This window comes from Euphorbia lathyris, chromosome 5, assembly GCF_963576675.1.
Source record: "Euphorbia lathyris chromosome 5, ddEupLath1.1, whole genome shotgun sequence".
NCBI lineage: Eukaryota > Viridiplantae > Streptophyta > Magnoliopsida > Malpighiales > Euphorbiaceae > Euphorbia > Euphorbia lathyris.
Window position 1 is genome coordinate 70,363,062 of NC_088914.1, and position 24,072 is coordinate 70,387,133.

The following is a 24,072-nucleotide window of genomic DNA, read 5'->3' on the forward strand; positions in this document are numbered from 1 at the left end:
AATTCTCCATTTTCATTAGGGAGACAAAAAAAACTCATTAAGCTAATACTACCGGAAAGATGCACAAATTTGCCATTCATTAATTACTACTTACTAGACTTCCATTCCATATATAAGTAACAGAGGCAACAGAACCAAGCACTGCCTTCAGGCGCACAAGCATAAAATAGCTAAATCTTATACTTTAGTTTTATAAAGAAACATTCATTTACTGCCTCAAAAAGGCATTTTTTCCAACTTCCACTCAATTTTTGAGATGTGGGAAGCATGCAGTAACATCAGATTTAGGGTGCTTAGCTTCTGCATGTTCCCTGCACTTCACCTCTGACGTTGTGCACATGAAAGTCTGCATGCACACCTTGCACTGCATTAAAAGTTCACATTAGTGATGATCCATAAATATGACACATAGCAGAAAGCTATCTTTACTCATTTTAAAGTTGTTTCTACGCAAATGGATTTATCATATTAATACATAACCATTTCATTCCCATCAATTTATGCCTTGGATTGAAGATACTAATGTATTACAGGTAGGTAAAGAAAGTTAGCATAACTATAATACTTCATATATGGAGAATTTAGACATAAGTAACCTAAATCGAGGTTAGCAGTTCAAATAAGCGAGTAAAGAGTCCTCTTCACCAGAAAACTGTATCTCTTCATACTACCTACTTAATCTCAAATCATCCCATCTAACAGGCTAATCTTATGATGACCTATGATCTTATAGCACGAAGCATCATGGATACGTCTATCCCATTGATGCAAGAAGGCAACCAGCAATTAACCATATATCAGTAACATTACTCCCAAAAAATTACAAGGCAACAGATTACAAAATAACTATTAACACAACCTGATACGGTAATACCTCAATTTACTACCGCCATAGTTATTAAAGGGGCGCACCAGGCACAGGCCTTAGTGCCATGACGCCCCCATGGCGTGGCTCAACCACCGTGGAGTGCGCCTGGTGCGCCATTTTGCGCCAAGGGGTGGTTGCCAAAGGCGCGCCTTGGTGACATAGGGGCAGTTAGGGCAGGTTTATGGTTTTTTTGACAGTTATATATATATAATATATGTAATGGAACACGTGTTCTGAAGGGTCCCAAATGAGAAAAAATTCAAATATTAAAAAGGAAGAGAGAGATTATACGTTTGGATCAAAAGTTTGATGATGCTTTAGATTAGTGTGATAGTGATGATGGGGAGTGATGAATTTGGAGAGTTTTGATCACGAGTAGAACTTAGGATTTAGTATTCAACTTTAGCGTTCTAACATGGGGTTTATTTTGCATTTTAAATTTTATTTATGCTTAAGAATATTGTCATTGTTTAGTATTCATTGCATTTTTATGTTAGTTTTATAATTTTTGTTTTTCTAAGTGAGCCTTGTCTTGCTATGGCGCGCGCCATCGCCGTGCACCTTGTGCCAAGGCTCCAGGACCCCTAGCGCCTTAGTGCGCCGTGCGCCTTTAATAACTATGCTACCGCCCACTAGAAAGAAAAAGAAAATCATCTACAATTCCTAAAACTTTTAAACAAAATTCTGGACTTTCAACTTCTAGCAAAAACAAGTTTGCAAGCCTCTTCTTTCAAGGAATAACATAGTACACTGTTTTGACTATGGTTAAGAATTTATATGCTACATATGTAGGCTAAAAGTATCTTAACTTACCACGCAAAACAAATTGAAACCAAAGAGAAGCAGTGCTCGCTTGTGTTTGAAAATTGACTAGTAGAAAGGTAAAATAAAATTGGAATATAAACAATAAAACTTAATGCACGATTATCACTGTTAAATTGCAAGCAATAGAATGAATCCACATGAACATATTAACTAATAATCAGTTCCTACAACTCGCACATGCATAGGTAAAACCAAAAAGACAACCAACAATTATTATAATTTTCCAGAACTCGGCAGGGAGCTTCTGTTGGTGGAAAAACTAAAAAACGCTCCGTCACTGTCAACAACAATTTGATTGAATGTTTAGGAAAAAATTTGGATACTTGTAAGGCAAAAGTAAGAAAAAAAAATCCCGAATTTCATCTGGATTTAATATAAAGATTGATAATCGATACCATGTACACTCCCCAGCAGAAATTCGTTTAAAATCAGAAAACAAGGCCAGAAACAAGCGCATGTGTTTCCTAATCCAAAATTTACTTATTTAAGTCAGCATCAAAACCAGATACACAGTAATCAGGGCGGTTACCTGGATAGTCATGGCTTTTTTGTTTGAATCTAGCTGACTTCCTGAGGACATCAGAATTCGAAAAATCGCAATCAATAAATTTGAAGCGTACAAAGGAAAAATAAAAACTAGAATGTCTTAGCTTTTACAAATCTTCAATGAAACGAAGAAAAGAGAACAAAAAAATCACCCTTGCCGCCTTTCTGCTTTTCAGCGTTCCTCTCACGAGCCATCTTCGCCTTCTGTCCGTTGCCTCCTCCCATGTCTATCTACCTCCGATTAATCTCGAATCAATTACGCGAAGAGGACGACCTCTGGGAAACCCTAATTCTGAAATTTCAGGACAAGGAGGCAAAAATTTGGGCGTAAACTATATTTATAGAAATAGAAATTGAGTTGCATAATTTGAGAAGGGTTAACGACAACTATTTCTTTGCCAGCTAAAATTATATTTCTACACGTGGCGCACTGATTGACAATTTACTCGGACATTGGACGCTGCTGATCATAAAACGTAGTCGTCTGAAAGTGAGTGCTTGTTGAGACAACTACAATTAATTAATGAAAAAAATTTGATTTTTACTAAGTTTTACTTTGTTTTTTCTATCATTAGATGAGCTTATTTTATCAAAACAATGGTGAAAAAACAAAGTAAAGCTTATTTTATCAAAAACAAAGTAAGCATAGTCTAACCTTTGATTTATTAGTCTACCATTTAATAATAGTAACTAAATACTATATTTAAAAAAATAATAAATTTGATAAATTAATTAGCTTGCGTCTAACGATAAATAACTAAATATTATACGATCATTAAAATTATACTTAAAAAAATAATAAATTTGATAAATTAATTAGCCTACGTCTAACGATAAATATTATACAATCATTAAAGTTCATATGATAAAAATCGTTTCATTCATATAGATTTGTTCATTCGTTAGGTTGAGTCTAATTGGATTTTCAACAAGACCGGTTATGGGCTTTGAAAAAAGAGTGCTAACCTAAGGCTCGTAATATTAAGAGGCCAGAAAAAAATTTATGTAATATATATACATAAAAATATATGATAATATTATTATTGCCGTTGCGATATGTTATTTTTAGGGAGAGAAGTGACTATAGAGCTGCGATTTCCGAGATTTTTCTAATCTTTTTTACATATCGTTTTCGAATCAAATCCTATTGCTTTCTAATATATCTGTCTCTGATTTTGAATTTTATTTATCTTATGTTCTATGCTTCTTCTCTTGCTAGCTGGATGTTGCTTCCGCATTTGCTTTTGATCTCACTTTGAGACTGCAATTTCTTGTGATAAGTAAATCTAGTTAAGTAATTTTAGATTTGCTATATTATTTTTAAGCATTTAATTTTATTTTGAAGGAGTTCTCTTTGGATTTACATCGAATCTGAACATTGAATTGATACAATGATATACATAATCTGCCAATTTTGAAAAAGTTTTTAACTTAGGATTGAATGTTATTAGCTTTCAAGCTCTCTTTCTTATGAATTGTAAATTGTTTTGAAGGAGTTTTCTACTTTTATTTTGTTTGATAAGGCTACAATTAAATTCTATTGTTACATTTTGCATACTTATGGTTAGTTGTCATTGATTTAAATTTTTCTATTATTATTAACTCAATTTAATGTGCGATGTTATGCGTGTTATAAATGTTTAAAGTATTAAATAATAGTATAACTGTTTGATAAATACTAAAATAAGTACTGAATTTTAAAATATTAGTTGATAATGTTCAATTTAAAATTTCAAGTTAATTTTTTTTACATAACAGAATAAGCGATTCTATGAACTAACTGAAATATTTAAGGTTGTTATTAAACAAACTCAAAACCAATAAGCTTTAAATTTTAAATGCGGAAAGTCGTTATTAAATAGGGCTTTAGACAATATGAGAATAGTATTAAACATTATGATTAATATGAATACTTAGAAAGAATTAAAAATTCTATTGAATAAGAACATAACAATTGACAAAAACTTGCAGTAAGAAGTTATAAAAGAGAAGAACGTTGGAGCCAATTCTATTGTATTATTAACTGTTTTTTTTTTCCACTGCCTATTAATAAAATTAGACCAAAGTGTTTTTGGGAGTTCATTAGGGTGCCAATCTATTTGGCATGCACAATCACTATTTCATCTAAGTTCTAGCCTTCCACTTTTAATTTTTTTTTTAAAAAAATTATGTATAAAGGAGTCCAAATTTATTATCTCGCCCCAGAACTATAAAAGGTCAAAAGTGGTCGTGGTTTTCAATATAATTATTTGGGATTAAGGATTAAATTTGACTCAAAGGTTTTTTGAAAAAATGCAGATTTAGCTCTAACGTATAATTTGATGTAAATTTACCCTAATGTTTTTACAAGATCAATTATATGCCAACGTTACCGAAAATTTGAAAAAGCCGAATTGACTGTTATTTAATTGGCACATCAAACCTTCCAAATAAGTTTATCAATAAACTATTGTAAAAAAAAGTTTATTAATAAACTGAAGCGGTTTCGTACCTTTATATTGGTTATTTGTAACAATATTGCATTAAAAAATTTAGATACATTGATAAAAAAAATGCGATTTACTTGTATATATCAGACTTAGTTCTTAGCATTCTAACAAAAATTTGTAACTGTGTCAGTGACATATTAAATATCTTAGACGTAATGAATATTTGGAAGATGCGATGTGACAGTTAAATAACAGTGAAACCATCATTTTCAAATTTTCGATAATATAGGACTAAAATTTATCTTTTTGGTTTCCTTTCTCTCTTTCTTTTCTGAATATTTGTGAGTAATGAGTGATCTTTCCAATCTCTGTCAATCTCCCATTTTTCAAGATGCGCTGTACCACATTTCTCAGGTCCATTTTTTTTATAATTTCAGTTTCTTGCTCGGGAGAGAGAATTTTCAATTATTGTTCAAAATTATAAAAAGGGTGAAAATATTTAAGAGGAGACGGTGATAAGTAACTTAGAGACGGTAATTAGCAACATCCTTAACTTTTTACCATTATAATTAATTTTTTTTATCATTCTCCAAGAGTACATCCATTCATACAAATCCACTTTTAGATTCGATTAATATTTTAATATATAATATTCATTATTTATATTATTAAATCCACAAAAATGGAGAACTTTTATAGTTAATGATTCGGGATATGAAGAGGGCCCATTCGGGCAGGTGGGCTTTGGGCCCAAGCAACCTCTATAAAAACACACCTCACATTGAAGGAAGGTGGAGGTAATCACTAAAAACCATTTTGACATCTTACTTTGAATAGTTTCTTGGACCTCTGACTGTCTTGCTCGTCGAAGTATCCGCAGGGACCATTCCCGGCGAAGGGACGATCAGTCGACAAGCTAAAGCCTCTTTCCGAAGACCCGGATCACGGTGTTCACATACCTAATTATTTGGTGCGGTGATCGTGGACTACGAGTGACCCCGGATCTTCAGCCAAGATGGAGACCCCAAATGACCCGACGCCAACGGCACTGCGAGAAGCTGGAGCAACTAGTTCCGTAACACACGCCGGTGGCGTGGGCATGAACGCTCCAATATCCCCCAGAAATCTTGGGCCGTTATTGGAGGAGGTAGGCCCGGAGGAGGAGGCGACCTTTAACGCCACTCAACTCCTCAGTGCAGTACAAGGTTTTCAGACGACGCAGGCCGTGCACACGGCAGCTCAAATGAAGATCATCGACCAGTAGAGAAGCCTGCAGGAGGAAAACGCTAAGATTTGGCAGTACCTCAAAGAAGCAGCGGAACTACAGAGGGAAGGAGCTGCCCCGGAAGAAGTGATCATAGCAGGAAAAGGAGCCACAACCGCAGTCGCCGGAGAAGGCGAGGATCGAGGAGCTGGAGCCACAGCCGCGAGCAGCGAGGAGCTGTTGGAGCTGAAGATCCAGCGTTTCCTTGACAAAAGGGCGCTCGGGGGTGTAATGGGAGGCAGCGTTACATCCAGCAAAACGCCGTTGGTGCAGAGGATTATCGAAAAGAGATTTCCGCGTGACTGGAAAGCTCCTCGACTGGCCCAGTACTCCGGGACCGAGGACCCCAACGATCATGTGGCGTCATTTATGAGTACCATAAATTTGTACTCGAAAGACGAGGACATCATGTGCAAGGTCTTCCCTACCACTCTTTCCTCCAGCGCGCAGGAGTGGTATCGGGGACTTGCCCCGGAATCTATTGCTTCGTTTGATCTCTTGAAAGACCTTTTTCTCTCTCGGTTTGCCGCAGCGGTGAGGGTTAGGAAAATCAGTTCGGACCTCAACGGCCTTAAGCAGCGAACGACTGAGCCTCTGCGCAATTTCCTATCAAGGTTCCATCATATGGCATCGCAAGTCAAGGGTCTCAACCTGGAAGTGGCCCACGATGCCTTAGCAAAAGGGACCACCTGCGAGCCTCTCAAGCAGAAGTGTTTCCGAAAAATGCCCAGGTCCTTCGAAGAGCTGATGACTATGGCACAGACCTTTGTCCGGTACGATGACTGTGACCGACCGGCCGGTTATGAGGAAACTAAGAAGGATAAGGCCAAGGGCGACGCACAGAAGCAAGAAAGGAGCAGAGCAGTCCCGGAGTCGCGTGAGGATGTCCGGGTCCGCAGAGAGGCTCCAATGCCCTATCCCACCAGGGCCGAGCGCTCCCACCTAGAGCGAAGAGGGGATCGGTCCAGGGGCAAGGAGGTCCATTACGCCACTCAACATCAGCCACGCCGATATGCGCAGCAGCTCCCGGTCGGTGAGAAGGGCAAGACCCGAGCAGAGAAGGAGTACTGCAAGTATCACAGGTCCTCCGGACATTCTACAGACAACTGTTTTCAACTACAGAAGGAAGTCGAACGAATCACGGAGCAGGGGGCTCCGCCCAGGTCAGGCAGGCAAAAGGAGCAAAGCCCGGAGCAGCGGGAGACGGGGCGGGCAGAGGAATCAAAGAAACCAAGATACCAATGGGAGATACACGTGATCAGGGAGAGAGCGCTGGCTTTCCTCGCACGGCCTGACGGCTCCCAAAAGAGGAAGGCAAGCGGGCAGACATTGACACTACAACCCCCACTCCGGACTAGTCACTCGGAAGCACTTGTGGTCACCGTGAGCATAGCAGGTTTCAAAACTCATCGGGTACTGGTTGACACCGGGAGTTTGGTGAATCTGCTCACGTGGTCGGCCCTCCGCGCTATGAAAAATACTCGCGCTGCCCTCCTGGCAGGGACTTTCCCTCTGGTCGGGCTATCAGAAATCGAGGTGCCAGTAAAAGGAGTCATCTCACTGCCGACTAGTTTGGCCGAAAAAGTTGAGGGGACCGAGCAGGCCGTGGAATGGGTGGTGGTCGACATCCCCCTGGCTTACAATGCCATTATCGGTAGGCCACTATTGGCCGCGCTGAGGGCCACGGTGGATATCTCCGAGTTGTGCCTGACATTTCCCTCTCCTCGTGGAAAGATCATTATCCAGGGGGACCGATTGTTGGCCAAAAAGCTGCAGTGGGAGGCGACTCAACCTCGAGCAATGCTCTACCTAGAGGACGGGCTGATGGACGTAAGGGGATACAATCCCGTACCTATTGAGCCTGTCGCGGATTGTATCCTCAGAGACGGCATGATGGTAAAAATGGGAACGAAGCTCACTTCCCCGGTAGCTGAGGAGATCAAGGCCGTTTTGGAAGAGCATTCAGATGTGTTCGCATGGCGCACCGAAGACATCACGGGGGTCGCACCTGAAAGCGCAATGCACAAGCTAAATATCGACCCATCCGTCGAACCCGTCAAGCAGAAGATGAGAGTGCAAGCAAAAGATAAACAAGCGGCAGTAAAGCAAGAGATCGACAAGCTCCTAGCTGTAAAATTTATCCGGGAGGTGAACTATCCGGACTGGCTTTCTAATGTCGTACTTGTAAAGAAAGCTAGTGGAAAGTACCGTATGTGTGTAGATTTCACCAATGTCAATAAAGCCTGCCCCAAGGATTCTTATCCGCTGCCTAACATAGATCAACTCCTTGATCTGATGGCTGGTCGAAAGATCTTGTCACAATTTGATGCCATCGCAGGTTTCCAGCAGATCCCTTTGGACCGTGCCGACGCCGAAAAGACCTCCTTCATCACACACGAAGGAACTTATTGCTATAATGTGATGTCGTTCGGTTTAAAAAATACGGGGGCCACATACCAGCGATTGGTGGATAAGATGTTTGCTCACCTCATCGGGAAGACCGTGCAGGTCTATATTAACGATATGGTGGTCCTAAGCTCTGAGGAAGCTAACCATTCACGAGATTTAGCGGAAGTACTCAAGATCTTCAGAGCCTATAACCTCAAGCTCAACCCTGAGAAGTGTTTTTTCGGAATTCGCAGCGGAAAGTTCTTGGGATGTGTAGTATCGGAAAAAGGCATCGAGCCTAACCCCGTAAAAATAGAGGCCATTTTAGCAATGGAGCCACCACGCGACCTGCAGGGCGTGCAGAGGCTCAATGGAAGGATCATCGCCTTGGGACGTTTCATCTCCTGCTCGGCTCAATGATGTCTCCCATTCTATAAAGCGATCAAGAAGGAGCACCCCTTTAGGTGGTCGACTGACTGCTAGGCCGCATTCAGCACCATAAAAACTTTCCTCGCAGCTCCCCCATACTCTCGGCGCCAAAACCTGAGCGGGATATTCACTTGTATTTCACCATTTCAGATGAAACGGTAGCCGTCGTCTTAACTCAGGAGGAAGGGACGGAACTGTTTCCGATATATTTCCTGAGCAGGGTACTGAAGGGAGCTGAAATCAGGTACTCCGAGGTGGAAAAGGCTTTATTCGCCATCACTCAAGCCTCAGAGCGCCTGAGACCATATTTTCAAGCACACACGGTAATTGTCAGGACAAATTATCCGCTGAGAAGGGCCGTGCAGAGGCCGGAGGTTTCCGGACGCATCACAAATTGGTCGGTTCGTCTCTCCCAGTTCGACATCCGTTTTGAGCCTAGAATGACAATCAAGGCTCAGGCCTTATCCGACTTCATTGTTGAATTCTCCGGCCACGTAAACACCAAGCTTGAGACGACACCATCTCTTTCGGGCGACGTCTGGACTATGAGCGTTGATGGGTCATGTGCCCCGGGGAGGGCAGGTGCCGGGGTAGCAATTCAAGGGCCCGGTAACCTCCGTTTGCGATATGTCGTCCGGCTGAATTTCCCGACTACCAACAATCAAGCCGAATATGAGGCCCTCATCGCTGCCCTCCGACTATCGAAGGCAATGGTCACCGGAAGCGTGACAATATGCTCGGACTCGAAATTGGTAGTCAGCCATGTCAGCGGAGCTTATCAAGCAAAAGACCCCGTAATGTGTCAATACTTGACCCTCGCCACATCCCTGCTCAATGATGTGAAGAGCAGAGGTGTAACCCTGCACCTGGTGTTGGTCCCGCGAGAAGAAAACGAGGAGGCTGACGCTATCGCTGCTCTCGCAGCAGGGGAACAATCTAGTGAGCCGCTCACCTTTATTGAGAGTGCAAGCGCCCCGGCTTTTCACACTCAAACTCTGTTATCAATTCACTCCAAGGAGGTTACACAAGGAGGATGGAGAGGCCCGATTATCGAGTACCTTCAGGACGGGACTCTTCCAGCAGATCGGGCAGCGGCGTCACTGATTGTCCGATGTTCTTGGCGTTATGCATTACAGAATGGCTTGCTCTACCGCAAATCGGCCACGCACCCCTGGTTGCGTTGTATATCTGAGAAAGAAGGAGATCACTGCCTGAAGGAAATTCACCAAGGTGTCTGCGGCTCGCACCAAGGAGCCCGAACCATTGCGAGGAAGGCCCGGCTCCAGGGGTTTTACTGGCAGACCATGGACTCCGACGCAACGCGTTTGGTCCGCAGTTGTCAGGCTTGTCAACTACACGCCAATATTCATCACACCCTAGCGGCCCCATTCAAGGGTATCATCACTCCATGGCCTTTCGCAGTATGGGGCATTGACCTGCTCGGCCCTTTCCCAATGGCTTCAGCGCAAAAACGCTTCGTGGTCGTGGCAGTCGATCATTTCACCAAATGGATTGAGGCTGAAGCACTAGCCAAGATAACCGCTAGCAACGTCATCAACTTTCTCAAGCGAGCTATCATTTACCGTTTTGGGGTCCCCCATTCGTTCATCACCGATAACGGGAAGCAATTCGACTGTGGCCAGTTTCGCGATTTTTGCGCAGACTGGGGAATCAAAGGCCGATACACATCGGTCGCTCACCCTCAGAGCAACGGCCTAACAGAAGTAAGCAACCGCACGCTCCTTCGAGGGATCAAAGCACGATTAACCGATCAGGGCAGGGGGTGGCCCGATCACATTGCGGCAATCTTATGGTCATACCGAACCACCCCGCACACTGGGACTGGACGCACTCCCTTTTTCCTCGCTTACGGGTCAGAGGCGATGGCACCATCTGAAGTCATTTTCCGATCTCCTCGACAGGTAGATTACGAAGAGCGCGACAATAATGCAGAGCTACAGGAAGCCAGTGACAGACTTGAAAAAGAGCGCCTTAACGCCCTGTTGCACCTTACGACCTATAAGCAGAATATGGCGCGATATCATGATAGAAGGGTTCGCCCACGCATGTTTCAGGTCGGGGACCTGGTGCTCCGAGACGCCGCGGCTGCGCAGTCTCCTTTGGCCCAGGGAAAGCTCGGCCAATCATGGGAGGGTCCGTACAAGATCGACACTGTTCTCCACAGTGGAGCTTATAGAATTGCCTCTCTCGAGGGGGTAGTTTATGACAATAGCTGGAATGTCCAAACGTTAAAAAGATATTATCAATAATATGCGAACTACGTTTCATAAGGCAAGGGATAAAACTAATCAACAACTCCAGGCGCTCAGAACCCTAATGTGTTCTCCGCCAATCAAGCATTCGAAATGCTCGTCGGATAGGCTCTTCGATCAAATCAAACGCCTCCCTCATCGTCTAACTCACTTAGTTAACGATTCTAGGCGCCCAGAACCCTAATGTGTTCTCCGCCAATCAAGCATTCGAAATGCTCCTCGGATAGGCTCTTCGATCAAATCGAACGCCTCCCTCATCGTCTAACTCACTTAGTTAACGATTTTAGGTGCCCAGAACCCTCATGTGTTCTCCGCCAATCAAGCATTCGAAATGCTCCTCGGACAGGCTCTTCGATCAAATCGAACGCCTCCCTCATCGTCTAACTCACTTAGTTAACGATTTTAGGCGCCCAGAACCCTCATGTGTTCTCCGCCAATCAAGCATTCGAAATGCTCCTCGGACAGGCTCTTCGATCAAATCGAACGCCTCCCTCATCGTCTAACTCACTTAGTTAACGATTCTAGGCGCCCAGAACCCTAATGTGTTCTCCGCCAATCAAGCATTCAGAATGCTCGTCAGACAGGATCTTCGATCAAATCGAACGCCTCTCTCGTCGTCTAACTCATTTAGTTAACGATTCTAGGTACTAAGAACCCTAACGTGTTCTCCGACAACCAAGCATTCGGAACGCTCACAGGACAGGCTCTTCGATCAAATCGAACGCCTCCCTCATCATCTAACTCACTTAACAAATTCTAGGTGTTCAGAACACCATCTCATAAAGAGCACCAAAAATAAAGCAATTCAAAAAGAGCACAGAGCAAACATGAAATTAGAAACAAGTTCTCCAACTACCGATAAGATTATTTCATCTAAAGCAAGGAATACATAAAACACAAATCAAAGGCTATACGAACACAGTACAAACAAGCTGCTCAGAAAGGTTTCGGACGGTCAGGGTCCGGTATTTCCTCCTCGTCCATCAGGTCTTGATACATCGCCCTCCAGTCCACACACTCATCAGTGTTATGACCATTTTGCCTATGATACAGACAGACTTTGCCCACATGAGTCACACGATGGTTAGGATTAGCCGGAACGGGACCCAGGCTACCTTTCCTCGTAAATTCCAGGAAGACTACACTTCGCGGTTTGAGAGGGTCAACAAAAGTCGGCCCATAAGGACGTGAGGGGGAAGCATGGCGCCCTACCCGATGATACTCCACCTCATGAGGCAGATTCAACACCCTTTCCATCTCATCCGCTAAAAGCCTCTTAATCCAAGAAGGATGCGGGTTGAGTACCGGAGCGACAGTCTCGTCAGGAAGAAGGTACCCGATGCCTTCGTGAGACCAAGTTTTCCTTTCCGTTGATGAATGTGCGCTGACAGCAACCTCGCAAGAATCAGTAACGGATCCGGTGTACGACATGGAAGTCTCACTCTCCACTCTTCTCTTCTGCGGAGCCAAATCACGGTTCAGCCAAATAGGGGATGAGTACCTCACTTTTCTCTCCGCATCAATCTCCTCGGACGGAGGGCAATAAACATAAGGATGCGGCATCGCCGATATGGCTTTCTGAACTTTGAGCACCCGAGCAGGATCAACAACATCCCGAAGCGACATTTTCCAAAGAAACTTAGAAAAAAGAGAGAGCAGAGAAGGAAACACAAATTGCCATTTCATACCACAGCAATCCGACCCTTTTTTATAGCAGGTCGAGGAAAAGACATGAAAGACGGCACAATGCACAAACAATCACATCAAGCAGATAAAACATCATTAGATACAAAAAGATATCCCAAAGAAGATCCAAAGTGTACGAAGTCATCATTACATCTAAAAAATCAAAAAGCAAACTCCCTATTACTTCTTAAACCGACTGCAAAATTCAACAGCTTTCGCCTGAGCAGCTTTGTCGTAGATATTCGGAGCGAAGATCACCTCCGGGGGAACATTGTAACCCGCAGAGTGAGTTGCGGTAATCAGCATCATCCGATCTAATTTCACTAATTTCTCCTCGCGTTGACCTGCCAGAGCACGAAGATCGGCGGCCTCTTTGCGCGCAGCCTCCAGTTGTCGCATAAGAGACTCGTTCTCCTCGACCAGCTCCGCCGAGCGTTTCGTCTTCTCCTTCACAATCCCCGCCACATGACGAGTCCACCCGACTGCCATCTTCAGCAACACTCGATACGCGCAGATCTCCTCGACATCCTTCTTCAAACGCTGCGAAAGTTCCACCCGGCCGGCAGTTTCTACCTTCAGCTTCTCCGACAACACCACTATCTCAGCTTCGCGATGATCTAAAATTTCCCGAGCAGTTATCAACTTTTGGTTCGCCTCCTCAAGATCTCTGACAGATCTTCGCAGACCCGCTTCCATATCGCGAAAAGAGTTTTCATCATTAACACACATATCGAACACCCGAGTTGCATTTTGAATTGACTGCGTGAAAGAATGAAAGTAAAGATAAGGCACAACAAAAATCGAAGCACTCGATTCAAACAAAAACGAACAATAGAGCTCACCACGCCAAGAGCCGATAGGGTCTCTAAACCCAAGTTCATTTTTGAAACACCATCCATCCACTGTTGCTCACCAGGAACCCGGGCCACGCGGGCCATTGCACGAGCCAGGTCGGAGGTCATCATATCAGAATGCACTGACAGATCCATCACATACTCCTTGAACTTGGCAATTTTCATCTCCATTCTCTTCACCATTTCCGGATGATCCCGTATCCGATCCGTCACATCCGTTGACATTTGATTGGCACCATCAGAGGAAAGTTTCTCCCCGCCTTCGCTAGCACCAGCAATTACTTCCTCAGCATCTCTCTCTCCGGCTACATCTTCAACAACGGTTTTTTCAGCGTCCCTTTTTCTTTTCCGAGCAACCATCCCACGGTTGGGACTACCAGATCCCTCTTCGCCCAACTCAATCATCTCCACCCCTCCCGTCGGCTCCTCAACAGCCGGGACAATTACAGGTTTCCCCTGAGGGACATCAACCTCCCTGACAGCACCTTCCCGGGCAGCAAGAACACCTCCCATGCTTTGTACCACTTGGTTCGCATCCTCGAGCGACGAATACGATACCAACGACCCCGAGGCTCCTCCGAACGCCTCGTCGGCGGTCTCCAGACCAACGCTGAATTCATTAGGTTCGAAATCCATGCTAACGCGGGGATCTCCTGGACCTGCACGAACCAAAACAATGGAAAGGAAACATCAGATTACAAATTAATAAACACAACATACTGCATAATTGACCAAACAGAAGAATAATCCCAGCCCCTCACCTACGACGGCAACATTCACGGAGATTGCCTCCAATTCTGCCAGCTCACCGGCCTTGAAGTTATACCCCTTTTTCCATTTCTCAAAGTCCTCCGCCGACCACCCTTTGACATCCGCCATTCGCCATTTATTCCAGATGTAATAACCAGCAGAGAGGAAATGGCGAACCAGCTCATCGACATCCTGCTTATGATCTTTGTCAATCGGGAGACCTTTTAAATGCGTAATCAATTTTTCCTCGAAAGGAAGCATAGGTCGGGTCTTCAGCCACCGACTGGAATCCATAGGATCGTCGTTCCAAACAACCCGGAAGAGAAAATCGCCGTCACGCTTCCTCGCCAAAAAGAAGCGGTGGCGATATTCCGATAGTTTATCCTTCAGACCACCCATCACTCTAAATTTCTGATGAGAGAAAGTCACATGCTGCGATCTTTGCCCTTTGCTCGGCTTGAAAAATTCTCGAAACACTAAGCCTGTGGCTCGATATCCGGCGGAACGACACAAGGAGTAGAAAGCAACCATCATTCTCCAGCCATTCGGATGTATTTGACCAGGGCACAGGTCATATTCTTTTAATACCTCTACAAAGAAGGGCAGGAGGGGGAGCCGCATCCCCGACTCCAATTGCTCTTCATAGATAATGAGTTCATTGGCACTACCCGCATGGTGAGCTCTGGTCTCCTCGTTTAGCGCCACTAATTCATAGGGCTCCCCAAGCCGGTACACCGCAGAGATCGCCGGAAGATCATCCGCGACAATTATGCTATGAGCATCTTCAACAACGAGGGACTCCGGCCTCCTAGGGCGCTCCACTTTTTCGAAACGCTTACCCTCACTTCCAGCAGGACCAGGGGCTCGCGACCACACTTTTTCACGCATTTCCTCGTAGATTGCGGCAAGAGGACGTTCTACAGTAATTAAACCTTTCGGAACAGTCACTACCACCTCTAGCACACCGGCGGCAACGCCCCCAGCTGGACGTTCAACGGTGGGGAGCGGGCGAGCAACGGGTATTTTCCTTTTCTTCAGAACTTCACCCGCCGCGCTATTTTCACCCACCTTTTCAGCTCGCCTCTTTCGCACGACTGAACGGATTCGTGCAGACTCTCGAAGCGTGAAGTCACCTGGGGCGACCGGCGGCAGTCTGCTTAAAGCTCCCCGAGAAGACTCCTCTGACATAATACCCCTACCCCGAAGTCGAAATAAAGCGAGAAAAACACAGAAATCAGAGAAAGAATAATGCGACTAACCTCACTAAAGGCACGACAAGTTCTGCAGCAAGCAAAAAGCTCCCGACGACGGAAAATAGACGACAAGCGAACCAACGGACCCTTGCAAACACGAACAAGTAGGTATGGAAGGTTACAATTGCAGAGAGGTGGAGCGCGACGGCACGAACTTTTTCAGACGAATTTGAAAGAAAAGATTTCCTATTCCCCTCCTAAATATTTATAGTTGAGGGAGAATTCATTACGCCGGCACAGCTGTCAATTCGCAATTAATACTGGCGGCGCACGGGTAATTTAAAGCGAATAAATAATGGCACTAAAAACGAGACGCGCATGCAGTGAAAGGGCCGTTTTTGCGTTTCCAAAGGCGGATGTTCTCGCATGACGAACGGACACATCCGACTGTATTCTCGCATCAAATACTCGACCGGGCTTTTCGATGGGGGGGACTACTTGATTCGGGATATGAAGAGGGCCCATTCGGGCAGGTGGGCTTTGGGCCCAAGCAACCTCTATAAAAACACACCTCACATTGAAGGAAGGTGGAGGTAATCACTAAAAACCATTTTGACATCTTACTTTGAATAGTTTCTTGGACTTCTGACTGTCTTGCTCGTCGGAGTATCCGCAGGGACCATTCCCGGCGCAGGGACGATCAGTCGACAAGCTAAAGCCTCTTTCCGAAGACCCGGATCACGGTGTTCACATACCTAATTAGTTAATATATGAGGTTCTTTCCAACTTTGTTTAAAAAATTAGATTGGTTGTCTCAATGTTTGTTCATTAACTTTTAATTTGTTTAAAATTATTAATCTTTGAATTTGTTTATAATAATTTATTTAAAAATAATGGTATTTCAATTTATCTAAATTTAATCTTGTTTTGTTACATAAATTTAAGCAATTAATGGTGAAAGTCCAATACCCGAAAGCATTACTAGCTTACGCCCTGATTCGAGTAGCATGGGGCACGTGCCCGTGTGAATCCACAAGGACCATCTTATAAGACTAAATAATTTTAGGTGACCGATAGCGAAGTAGTAGTGTGAGAGAATGATGAAATGAATAATATTATTTTAAATAAATTTAAGAAACCAATAAGAGATTTTGTAAATTTGAAAAACCAATTATCAAGCCTACAAACTACCTCCTTCATCCCATTAAAAAAAAGTTTTTAAGTCCAAAAATAAGGGTTAAATTGCAAAAATACCCTTAATATTTTGGATCAGGAGCAATTTTATTCCTAACGTCTAAAATGATACAATTTTATCCCTAATGTTGGAAGCCAAGAGCAAATTTACCCCTAACGTTGGTAAATTGGGTCAATTTGAGAAATAATTCATCAAACTGTCTTCTCGGTCATGAATAATAGTGTCTGAAATTGATCCAATTTATCAACGTTAGGGGTAAAATTGGTGCAAAATTACAAAATTGATATGCAATTGGTGCAAAATAAAGAAAAAAATGACTGTATTTTATAATAGTGTCTGAAATTGATCCAATTTATCAACGTTAGGGATAAAATTGCTCTTGGCTACAAACATTAGAGGTAAAATTGCACCATTTTAGATGTTAGGGGTAAAATTACTCATGACCCAAAGGTTAGGAATATTTGATGCGTAACAACCCGAGAATCCCGGAAATGGATGATTAAGAATCGGAAACATTATAATTTACGTTTTTTATCAAAAAAAATCATGAAAATAATGCATGACAATTGAACGATTTTGCATTTTTTCGTCACCAAAAATTGAACAATTTTGTATTTTTTGTCATAAAAAATTGAACAATTTTACATTTTTTTTTATCTAAATTCAGTTTACGTAGAGTTTTGCCCCTCCCTCCCTCAAATCCTGGATTCGCGCTGCAACTACTAATGTAATAAGTGTTTAATATGTATGTAAATAAAACAATTGCACATGTCCACCGACATAAATGGATAGTTGAACAACATTTGTCTTTTTTTTTTATATTAAATTGATTTGGATAAACTCCAAGAAATAGGTTTGGACAGTTCATTACTAATAGAAACAAGGCACTCATATGAGTTTTAGCTACCACTTCAATAAATTATGTAGACAAGGATAACCGAGGTTTTTTTGTTTCTCTAAATGAAGATGATGACTTATCAAAATAATAGTACATTCAAAACCATGTGATATATAATATGCTACACATTTTTAAATGAATTTAATGCTTGCCTTCTTAGTTAATGAAAAATTCAATATGCATACTTGATCCAAAAGTAAATGACCATATTTGTAAAAAGCTGTTTGAGGTAAAATTAGAGGTTCCAGCAATTTTAAAAATTTTGACTAGTTAAACCTATAATAGTAGTAGTATTTGGTGAAAATAGGTTTGAGAAAGATTATTGGATCCAAAAAGCTAATTTTGTTAAAGCTTGTTTTATGAGTCTTTTCAATTAGCTTATTGTTCTATCTCTTTTGAATGATATTTTTATACCTAAATACTACTATTTAATCGCAAATAAAGGTTTTACCATGCTTTTATTTGTCATTTTACACAAACAACTATTAGGCCCTGTTCTTTATCACTTAATTTCAGTAACAATCAGTTCAGTTCAGTTCAGTTCAGTTCAGTTCAGTTCAGTTCAATTCAATTCAGTTCAGTTCAGTATTCAGTTTCAATATTCAGTTTCAGCATCCAGTTTCAGCATTCAGTTTCAGCATTCAGTAATTTATCATTATTTATTATATTATAATTATTATTATTATTATTTATCTATAATTTATCATTATTTATTATTATTATATATTATTATTATTATTTATACTTTATCATTATCTATAAATTAGATAAAAGTCAAGAAATGATAGTTTATTAAAGTATATATCATTTAATAAAAAAAATTAAAACTAAAGTATGCATCCATATTTAAAAATTAGGAATTGCATCCATATTATGAATTATTTCTAAAATTTACCGATTTATCAATGTTAGGAATAAAATTGCACTATTTTAGACGTTAGGGGTAAAATTACTCCTGACCCAAAACATTATGTTTGCACTTTAACCCTTAATTAGAATAAAAAGTTAAGAGTTTATATTCATATGAAAATTTGTATTTAATTTTATAGGCTTTAAATTATATGTAAATTTGTGTTTGTATGTAATTTGTATTTTTAATTTAAATTAGACTCATTTTTATTTAATTTCATAGGTTTTTATCGAGTTAAGATTTTATCAAACCGAGCTTTTATTTGATATTCAATTTAGTTTTATCTTTAATAATATATTTATTTATTATTGATATTATTAAATTTATTAGAACCATTATTATTATTATTATTATTATAAGTTTATTAATGTCCAATATTATCATTAAAATTATTTTAAAGTCTAATATCATCATTATTGTTAAATTCGGTATAATTCAGTTAAGTTCAGTAGCATTCAGTTAAATTCAGTTCAGTTCAATTCAGTTCAGTTCAGTTCAGTTTTTTTCAGCGATAAAGAACAGAGCCTTAGTAATCAGCTAAATTTTACCAAATAAGTTTACACAAACAGCTAGCCAAATCAACTAACAAAAAAAAGGTAACCAGCTACCGGCTAATATAATCAGCTAACAGCTAGTAACTATTTGTCAAACAGACCAATATATTAATATTTGGACTTGGAAGCAAATAGGAGATTCAAGATATTCTATTCCTATTTTAGCTATGAGTTTTTGGTAGATGTGTGTTATCTCCTGAAAACACGAAGTCCTATCTTTTTAAGGATTCTTTCCTAAATAGATTAAAGTCAGTTCTTCCCTATTTAGAATAGGACTCACAACTCTTAAATAAATAGTCTCACTCCCTCAACCGATACATTTGATGCATATCTCTATTCTTCGTGAAATACAGTTATGCTATTACTTTTCCTCTTTCTTTACAATTGATTGACTTGAGTGTCAAATAGCCCATGTCGAGATCCGACCAATCTCTCACCATGTCTTGCAAGAACATTAGAGGATTGCAGAATCAGATATTCCAATAAGCTATCCGGACCCATATTCATAAGTATCCATTTATGTTATCATGGGTATAGTGAGCATGCACTTAAGAAATCATCATGACTACATCATGTATAGACATGGGAGTGGTTGGAGTCGTTACCTCATAAGCAATAACTAAGAGCATCCTTAGTGGTAACTCTTTTTTTTGTTACTTTGATGAAAAAGTAGTACACAGCCATTAGAATGGTTGTATCCACTTTTAGTTTGGTAACAAACAGTAAACTCTATATATAATTATGAATGATACATTGGTGGTCCCATTCCCACTTTATCACCTTTTTCTTTGTATTTTAATTGGATAATTACTCTTTCAGTCCAATTTATTTGATTTAATATATTTTTTTGCTCTATCAAATACTAAAATATTAAAGCTCTCTAATGGAATGTAATTTTTGGATGTATTTTTTGTATTGGTGGCATCCAAAGTTACAAACACCATTAAAGGTGCTCTAATCCCTTTCTTATTCCCCCAACATCTCAAGTTCCTCACGCACTTGCATGATCTTATTTATGTTCCTCCTACTAGTGTGACAAACGAGCAACTTATAAGAAGACTCACAGGATTCTCGACCCTTGAAAACTCGAAAGCGTTCGCAAGCTTTTTCTTTCTAGGATGGCCTCGTGGCACGATTAAAATGAGAATGTCATTTGCTCAGCCTTTCAACCATTATGGTTGGCGCTAAAACTGAGGATGTCTTTCATATGGAATTCCTGACATGCACAAAAGATTATTTTATACTCCGAGACATACTACAAGGGATAAAATTCACGGAATCCCTTCATTTGGATCATCGCGATAATATTTTTTGAGCTAATGTTGGGGGATTTACTATTAGCCGGGTGTAATTTCTTGTCGGTTGCTTAGGCTTTTCAGTCTTCTTTCCCCTACCAACAAAAATAAGTTTAATTTTTTTTAATTTAGTAAAGAAATAATTGTAATTTAAAAAAATTGACTATAAGAAACATATTTGCGATTGTAGAAATTAGTATCAATTAGGGGAATAAGTATCGGAAAAGGAATATTTTCTTTGAATTAAAACTTGGAAGTAAATAACCTTGAATTTCAAGACTACTTTCTAATTTCTAATTGTATAGACTAATTAGCAGCAGAGTCCCTTTCAAATGCTTCGCTTTAATCTCACTTTCTCTGCAACTGTACCGACAAATTGCCAAGTAGCTTCAATATTAACCCAGTTTTCCGCAAAACAGCCTCCCCCTCTCTTTCTCTAGTCATCTTTTCTTCTTCTCACTCTAAAAATCTCCATCATAGACTCTGTTTTCTGTGAGCCAAGAATCATGGAGCTTTTTCTTGATTTCATTTTCACCATTGCCTTTTCTCTCATCTTTTCTTTCTTTCTCGCTAAGCTCCTTTCCGCAGCTACAACTGATGATCCTCAACATGATTTTACTAAAAAGAAGACTGACCATTACCATAAATTTCAAGAGTTTCTCGAATCTGTAGACGATCAAGTCTTTACCCAACAAGAAACCTCAAACGATCAAAGACTCGAACTTTCCCGTGGAGAAGTTGAGAAAGAAGAGGGGAAGTCGCCTGATGAAGTTCAGAAGACTGAAATTGATATGGGTTTGATAAAAGAGGAAGTGGGCGTGGAGGAGAAGGAAGACATTGAGATTATAAAGAGTTGTGAATTTGATAGTGATGAGAAGATGGAAGAGGAAGATGGTGATTGGGAAGGAATAGAAAGAAGTGAAATTCAGAAGCTTTTTGGTGTTGCAGTGGCATATGTTGGTTCTATAGGAAAGATTTCAACCGATTTGAAGCTGCAATTGTATGGTCTTCATCAGATTGCCATGGAAGGGCCTTGTAATCTTCCCCAACCCATGGCATTGAAGCTCTCTGCTCGAGCTAAGTGGTATGGTACTAACAAATCCCTAATTTTTGTCTCATTCTGTTTTAACATGTGATTTCATTGCTCATTCATTGATTTTCTAGTTCTTTCTGTTCTTTAAAATGCATCTAGTTAATTGAATTTCTTTATGTTTTAGACAAGGTTAGGGTGATTTAGTTGTCATTCAGATTATGCTCACTAGTTCTTGGCTTAGGCCTTAGAGAAATTACAAGAAATGGCTTAATGCGTTACAAGTTAATGACCCCTTCAACTTCAAAAACTAACTATTAACCTTTTGACATTGCTTAAAATTATCATGATTAATCTCCCAAGTCCTATGTGGCCGAGCAATCTAGAGATTTAGATAAGTTCAAGTCATGTAATACTTGCTATTAAGAGGGAAATAGATGACTTTAATCACGTAGTAGGGCACTTTAATCAAGTTCAAGAAGCCAATCGATCACTTTCGAGGGAGGCAATAGGCTTTTGTGGCCAACTTGGAAGGGCTTTTTATGTATTAGACCTATACAAGTTTTAGTTTTATTTGTTTTGTCCATTTAATTGAATGGTTATGCTGAGTATTACTTACAAGGATAGAAGATAACATAAGCTTGGATAAGTTTTGTGGTTTCTCCAATTAATGTTTTGATAAATGGAAGTAATTATAATATTGTTTGTAGGAATGCATGGCAACAACTTGGGAACATGAGTCAAGAGGCAGCTATGGAGCAATATATCAATCTTTTATCAAGAAGAATTCCTGGATGGATGGAAGATACTCTTGGGGTAAGTGACAACTCAGACTAATCTAGATTCAAACCGGATAGGTCTCTATCGGGAAGCAAAGCTAAGAATATTACACCTTTTGCACTCTCTTTTTACAGGAAGATGTCAATCAGGAGTTTACACATGATGATGCATCTATCAACACACTTTCTGATTCTGTTTTAGTTGAGAGGTGATCTTTTAATTTAAGCCTTTATTTGCTATTGATTTGATTTTGAACAAGTAATTTGTGAGATATTAATATGGTAAACTGAAACTTAATTGTTGGTTGTGAGTAAACTTCTTTAGATCTTTCCAAAATTTAACTTATCTCCTTTCTGATGCAGGTACTTAGAAGAACAAAAGCCTCATGTCATGATGAAGAAGGTTTAGTTTAGTTTAGTTAACTGATAATTAGAAGGTTTAGTTTAGTTAACAGTATACTATACATGTATTTCCTCCTTATTCTTTTATTATTTTGAGTTGTTAGAAGTGGCAATACCAATTCTGTAAAAATTGAAGAAGAAAAGAATCTTTTGCAAGTCTATAGATTTAGATCATCCTTCTTTTGGAGATGGTTTGGTTTTGTTTTGTTTGAGTATTGGTATAAAATTTCTTGAAATGAGAATCAAGTTCTTGGGGGATAAATGTTTGGTTGTTAATTATTGACTCCTTGAACCTTAATGCACATCTGAGAGCACATACACATATTTTGTATTGGTATATCTAGAGCAACTCCATGAAATTATCAAATAGTTTTACATCATCTAACCATATTCTTTTATACATTGATATCATTTTTAGAGAGAAGGATGAAGAATATTGAGAGAGAAAAAGATAGGAAAAGATTTTAGGGATTTAGAAAATGTAAAGGAAAGAAATGAGAGAAGAAGAAGGAAATAAGTTATTTATATAAAGGGTAAAATGATAATTTAATTTTGTTACTTTTTTATTTATTTATTAAATGTGAGGTCAATTGCCATTATGTAGTCAATGGTTACTTGGATTTGGATTTTTATATTAGTAAATTATAAAGTTAAAGACTTTTATATTCGATTTTGAATTTCAGAAGTATGATTAAAGTTGAACCACTAAATTGAAGGTTTATAGTAGTTAGTGGACTGGTTTGGTTCACTCCATGTTTCTTGTCGTTACATATTAGTCATGATTAGTACAATCTAAAACTTATAAAAACTTATATAGAATTTCTTAAAATGTTAAATACTTATAAACTAAAAATCGTTTTAGCATATTTCAAAATCCGACGGTGGAGGAAGCGCCGGAGGTGGATCGGTCGTCGGATGAGTGGAGATCGGAAGGGATAGGGAGTCCTAAGCCGGCGTCGCGTGAAGGAAGAAGGGCGGAGGAGGTGGATTCGTCGCGGGCAGGGAAGGGAGGTGGTGATCGGGTGAGGGAGAGGTCTTCTGAAAGGATCAGGCCGACCTTTGATGAGGGCGGCTGGCCGAGTCTGGTGGGGGTGAACGATGGCGGAGGGGAGATTGTTTCTGTGCGTGGCCGGGAGAGGATTAAGAAAGTTCAGGTGACGGCGGAGGGCACCACTGTTGGCGGTCGGCCGCCCCTTGTTGAGGCTTCGGATCGGAGCGCGAAGTCTGTCCCGGGGTGCGGTGGCGATGAGATATCGGTAAAACCGCGAGAGTGGTGGGAGGTGGATTCTGAGATCCGGTTGTTTGGGGAAGGATCGGGTCAGAAGGGCGGGAAGCCGGGAGTGCACTCGGGTGGTATGGTGAGATTGGTTGGTGAGATGAATGGGGTCCCGAAGACTTCTACGTTGTCTCAAGGGGCTATGGACCTAAACTCTTTTAAACATAATTCTAATCCGGATTCTAGTAATCAAATTAATTCAATAAATAATCCTAAACTGATTAATTT

General features: G+C 40.6%; 2 protein-coding genes across 2 annotated transcripts; one reads left to right on the forward strand and one right to left on the reverse strand.

Annotated features, from left to right (window-relative positions):
• Window positions 1-60: 60 nt before the first annotated feature.
• LOC136230423 (uncharacterized protein At2g23090-like) lies at window positions 61-2,593 on the reverse strand. Its single transcript, XM_066019486.1, has 3 exons — window positions 2,392-2,593; window positions 2,223-2,263; window positions 61-364 (listed from the first exon to the last, which is right to left on the reverse strand). The coding sequence occupies exons 1-3, from the start codon at window positions 2,462-2,464 to the stop codon at window positions 245-247; spliced, it is 234 nt and encodes a 77-aa protein (XP_065875558.1). The 5' UTR covers window positions 2,465-2,593; the 3' UTR covers window positions 61-244.
• An 18,060-nt stretch (window positions 2,594-20,653) lies between these two features.
• LOC136230191 (acyl-CoA-binding domain-containing protein 3-like) lies at window positions 20,654-22,816 on the forward strand. The gene is made up of 4 exons (XM_066019175.1): window positions 20,654-21,441; window positions 22,098-22,203; window positions 22,302-22,375; window positions 22,530-22,816. Exons 1-4 carry the CDS (start codon window positions 20,864-20,866, stop codon window positions 22,573-22,575), a joined length of 804 nt encoding a protein of 267 aa, XP_065875247.1. The 5' UTR covers window positions 20,654-20,863; the 3' UTR covers window positions 22,576-22,816.
• The last annotated feature ends 1,256 nt before the right edge of the window (window positions 22,817-24,072 follow it).

What these genes read in the sequence shown, in the direction of transcription:
- LOC136230423 (XM_066019486.1), bottom strand. Translation starts at nt 2,464, where the DNA reads ATGGGAGGAGGCAACGGACAGAAGGCGAAGATGGCTCGTGAGAGGAAC. An exon ending in AAAGCAGAAAGGCGGCAAGG is followed by an intron (nt 2,264 to 2,391) that starts GTGATTTTTTTG and finishes TGATGTCCTCAG; the next exon opens with GAAGTCAGCTAGATTCAAAC. An exon ending in AAAAAGCCATGACTATCCAG is followed by an intron (nt 365 to 2,222) that starts GTAACCGCCCTG and finishes CTTTTAATGCAG; the next exon opens with TGCAAGGTGTGCATGCAGAC.
- LOC136230191 (XM_066019175.1), top strand. Translation starts at nt 20,864, where the DNA reads ATGGAGCTTTTTCTTGATTTCATTTTCACCATTGCCTTTTCTCTCATC. An exon ending in CTCTCTGCTCGAGCTAAGTG is followed by an intron (nt 21,442 to 22,097) that starts GTATGGTACTAA and finishes TATTGTTTGTAG; the next exon opens with GAATGCATGGCAACAACTTG. An exon ending in GATTCTGTTTTAGTTGAGAG is followed by an intron (nt 22,376 to 22,529) that starts GTGATCTTTTAA and finishes TTTCTGATGCAG; the next exon opens with GTACTTAGAAGAACAAAAGC.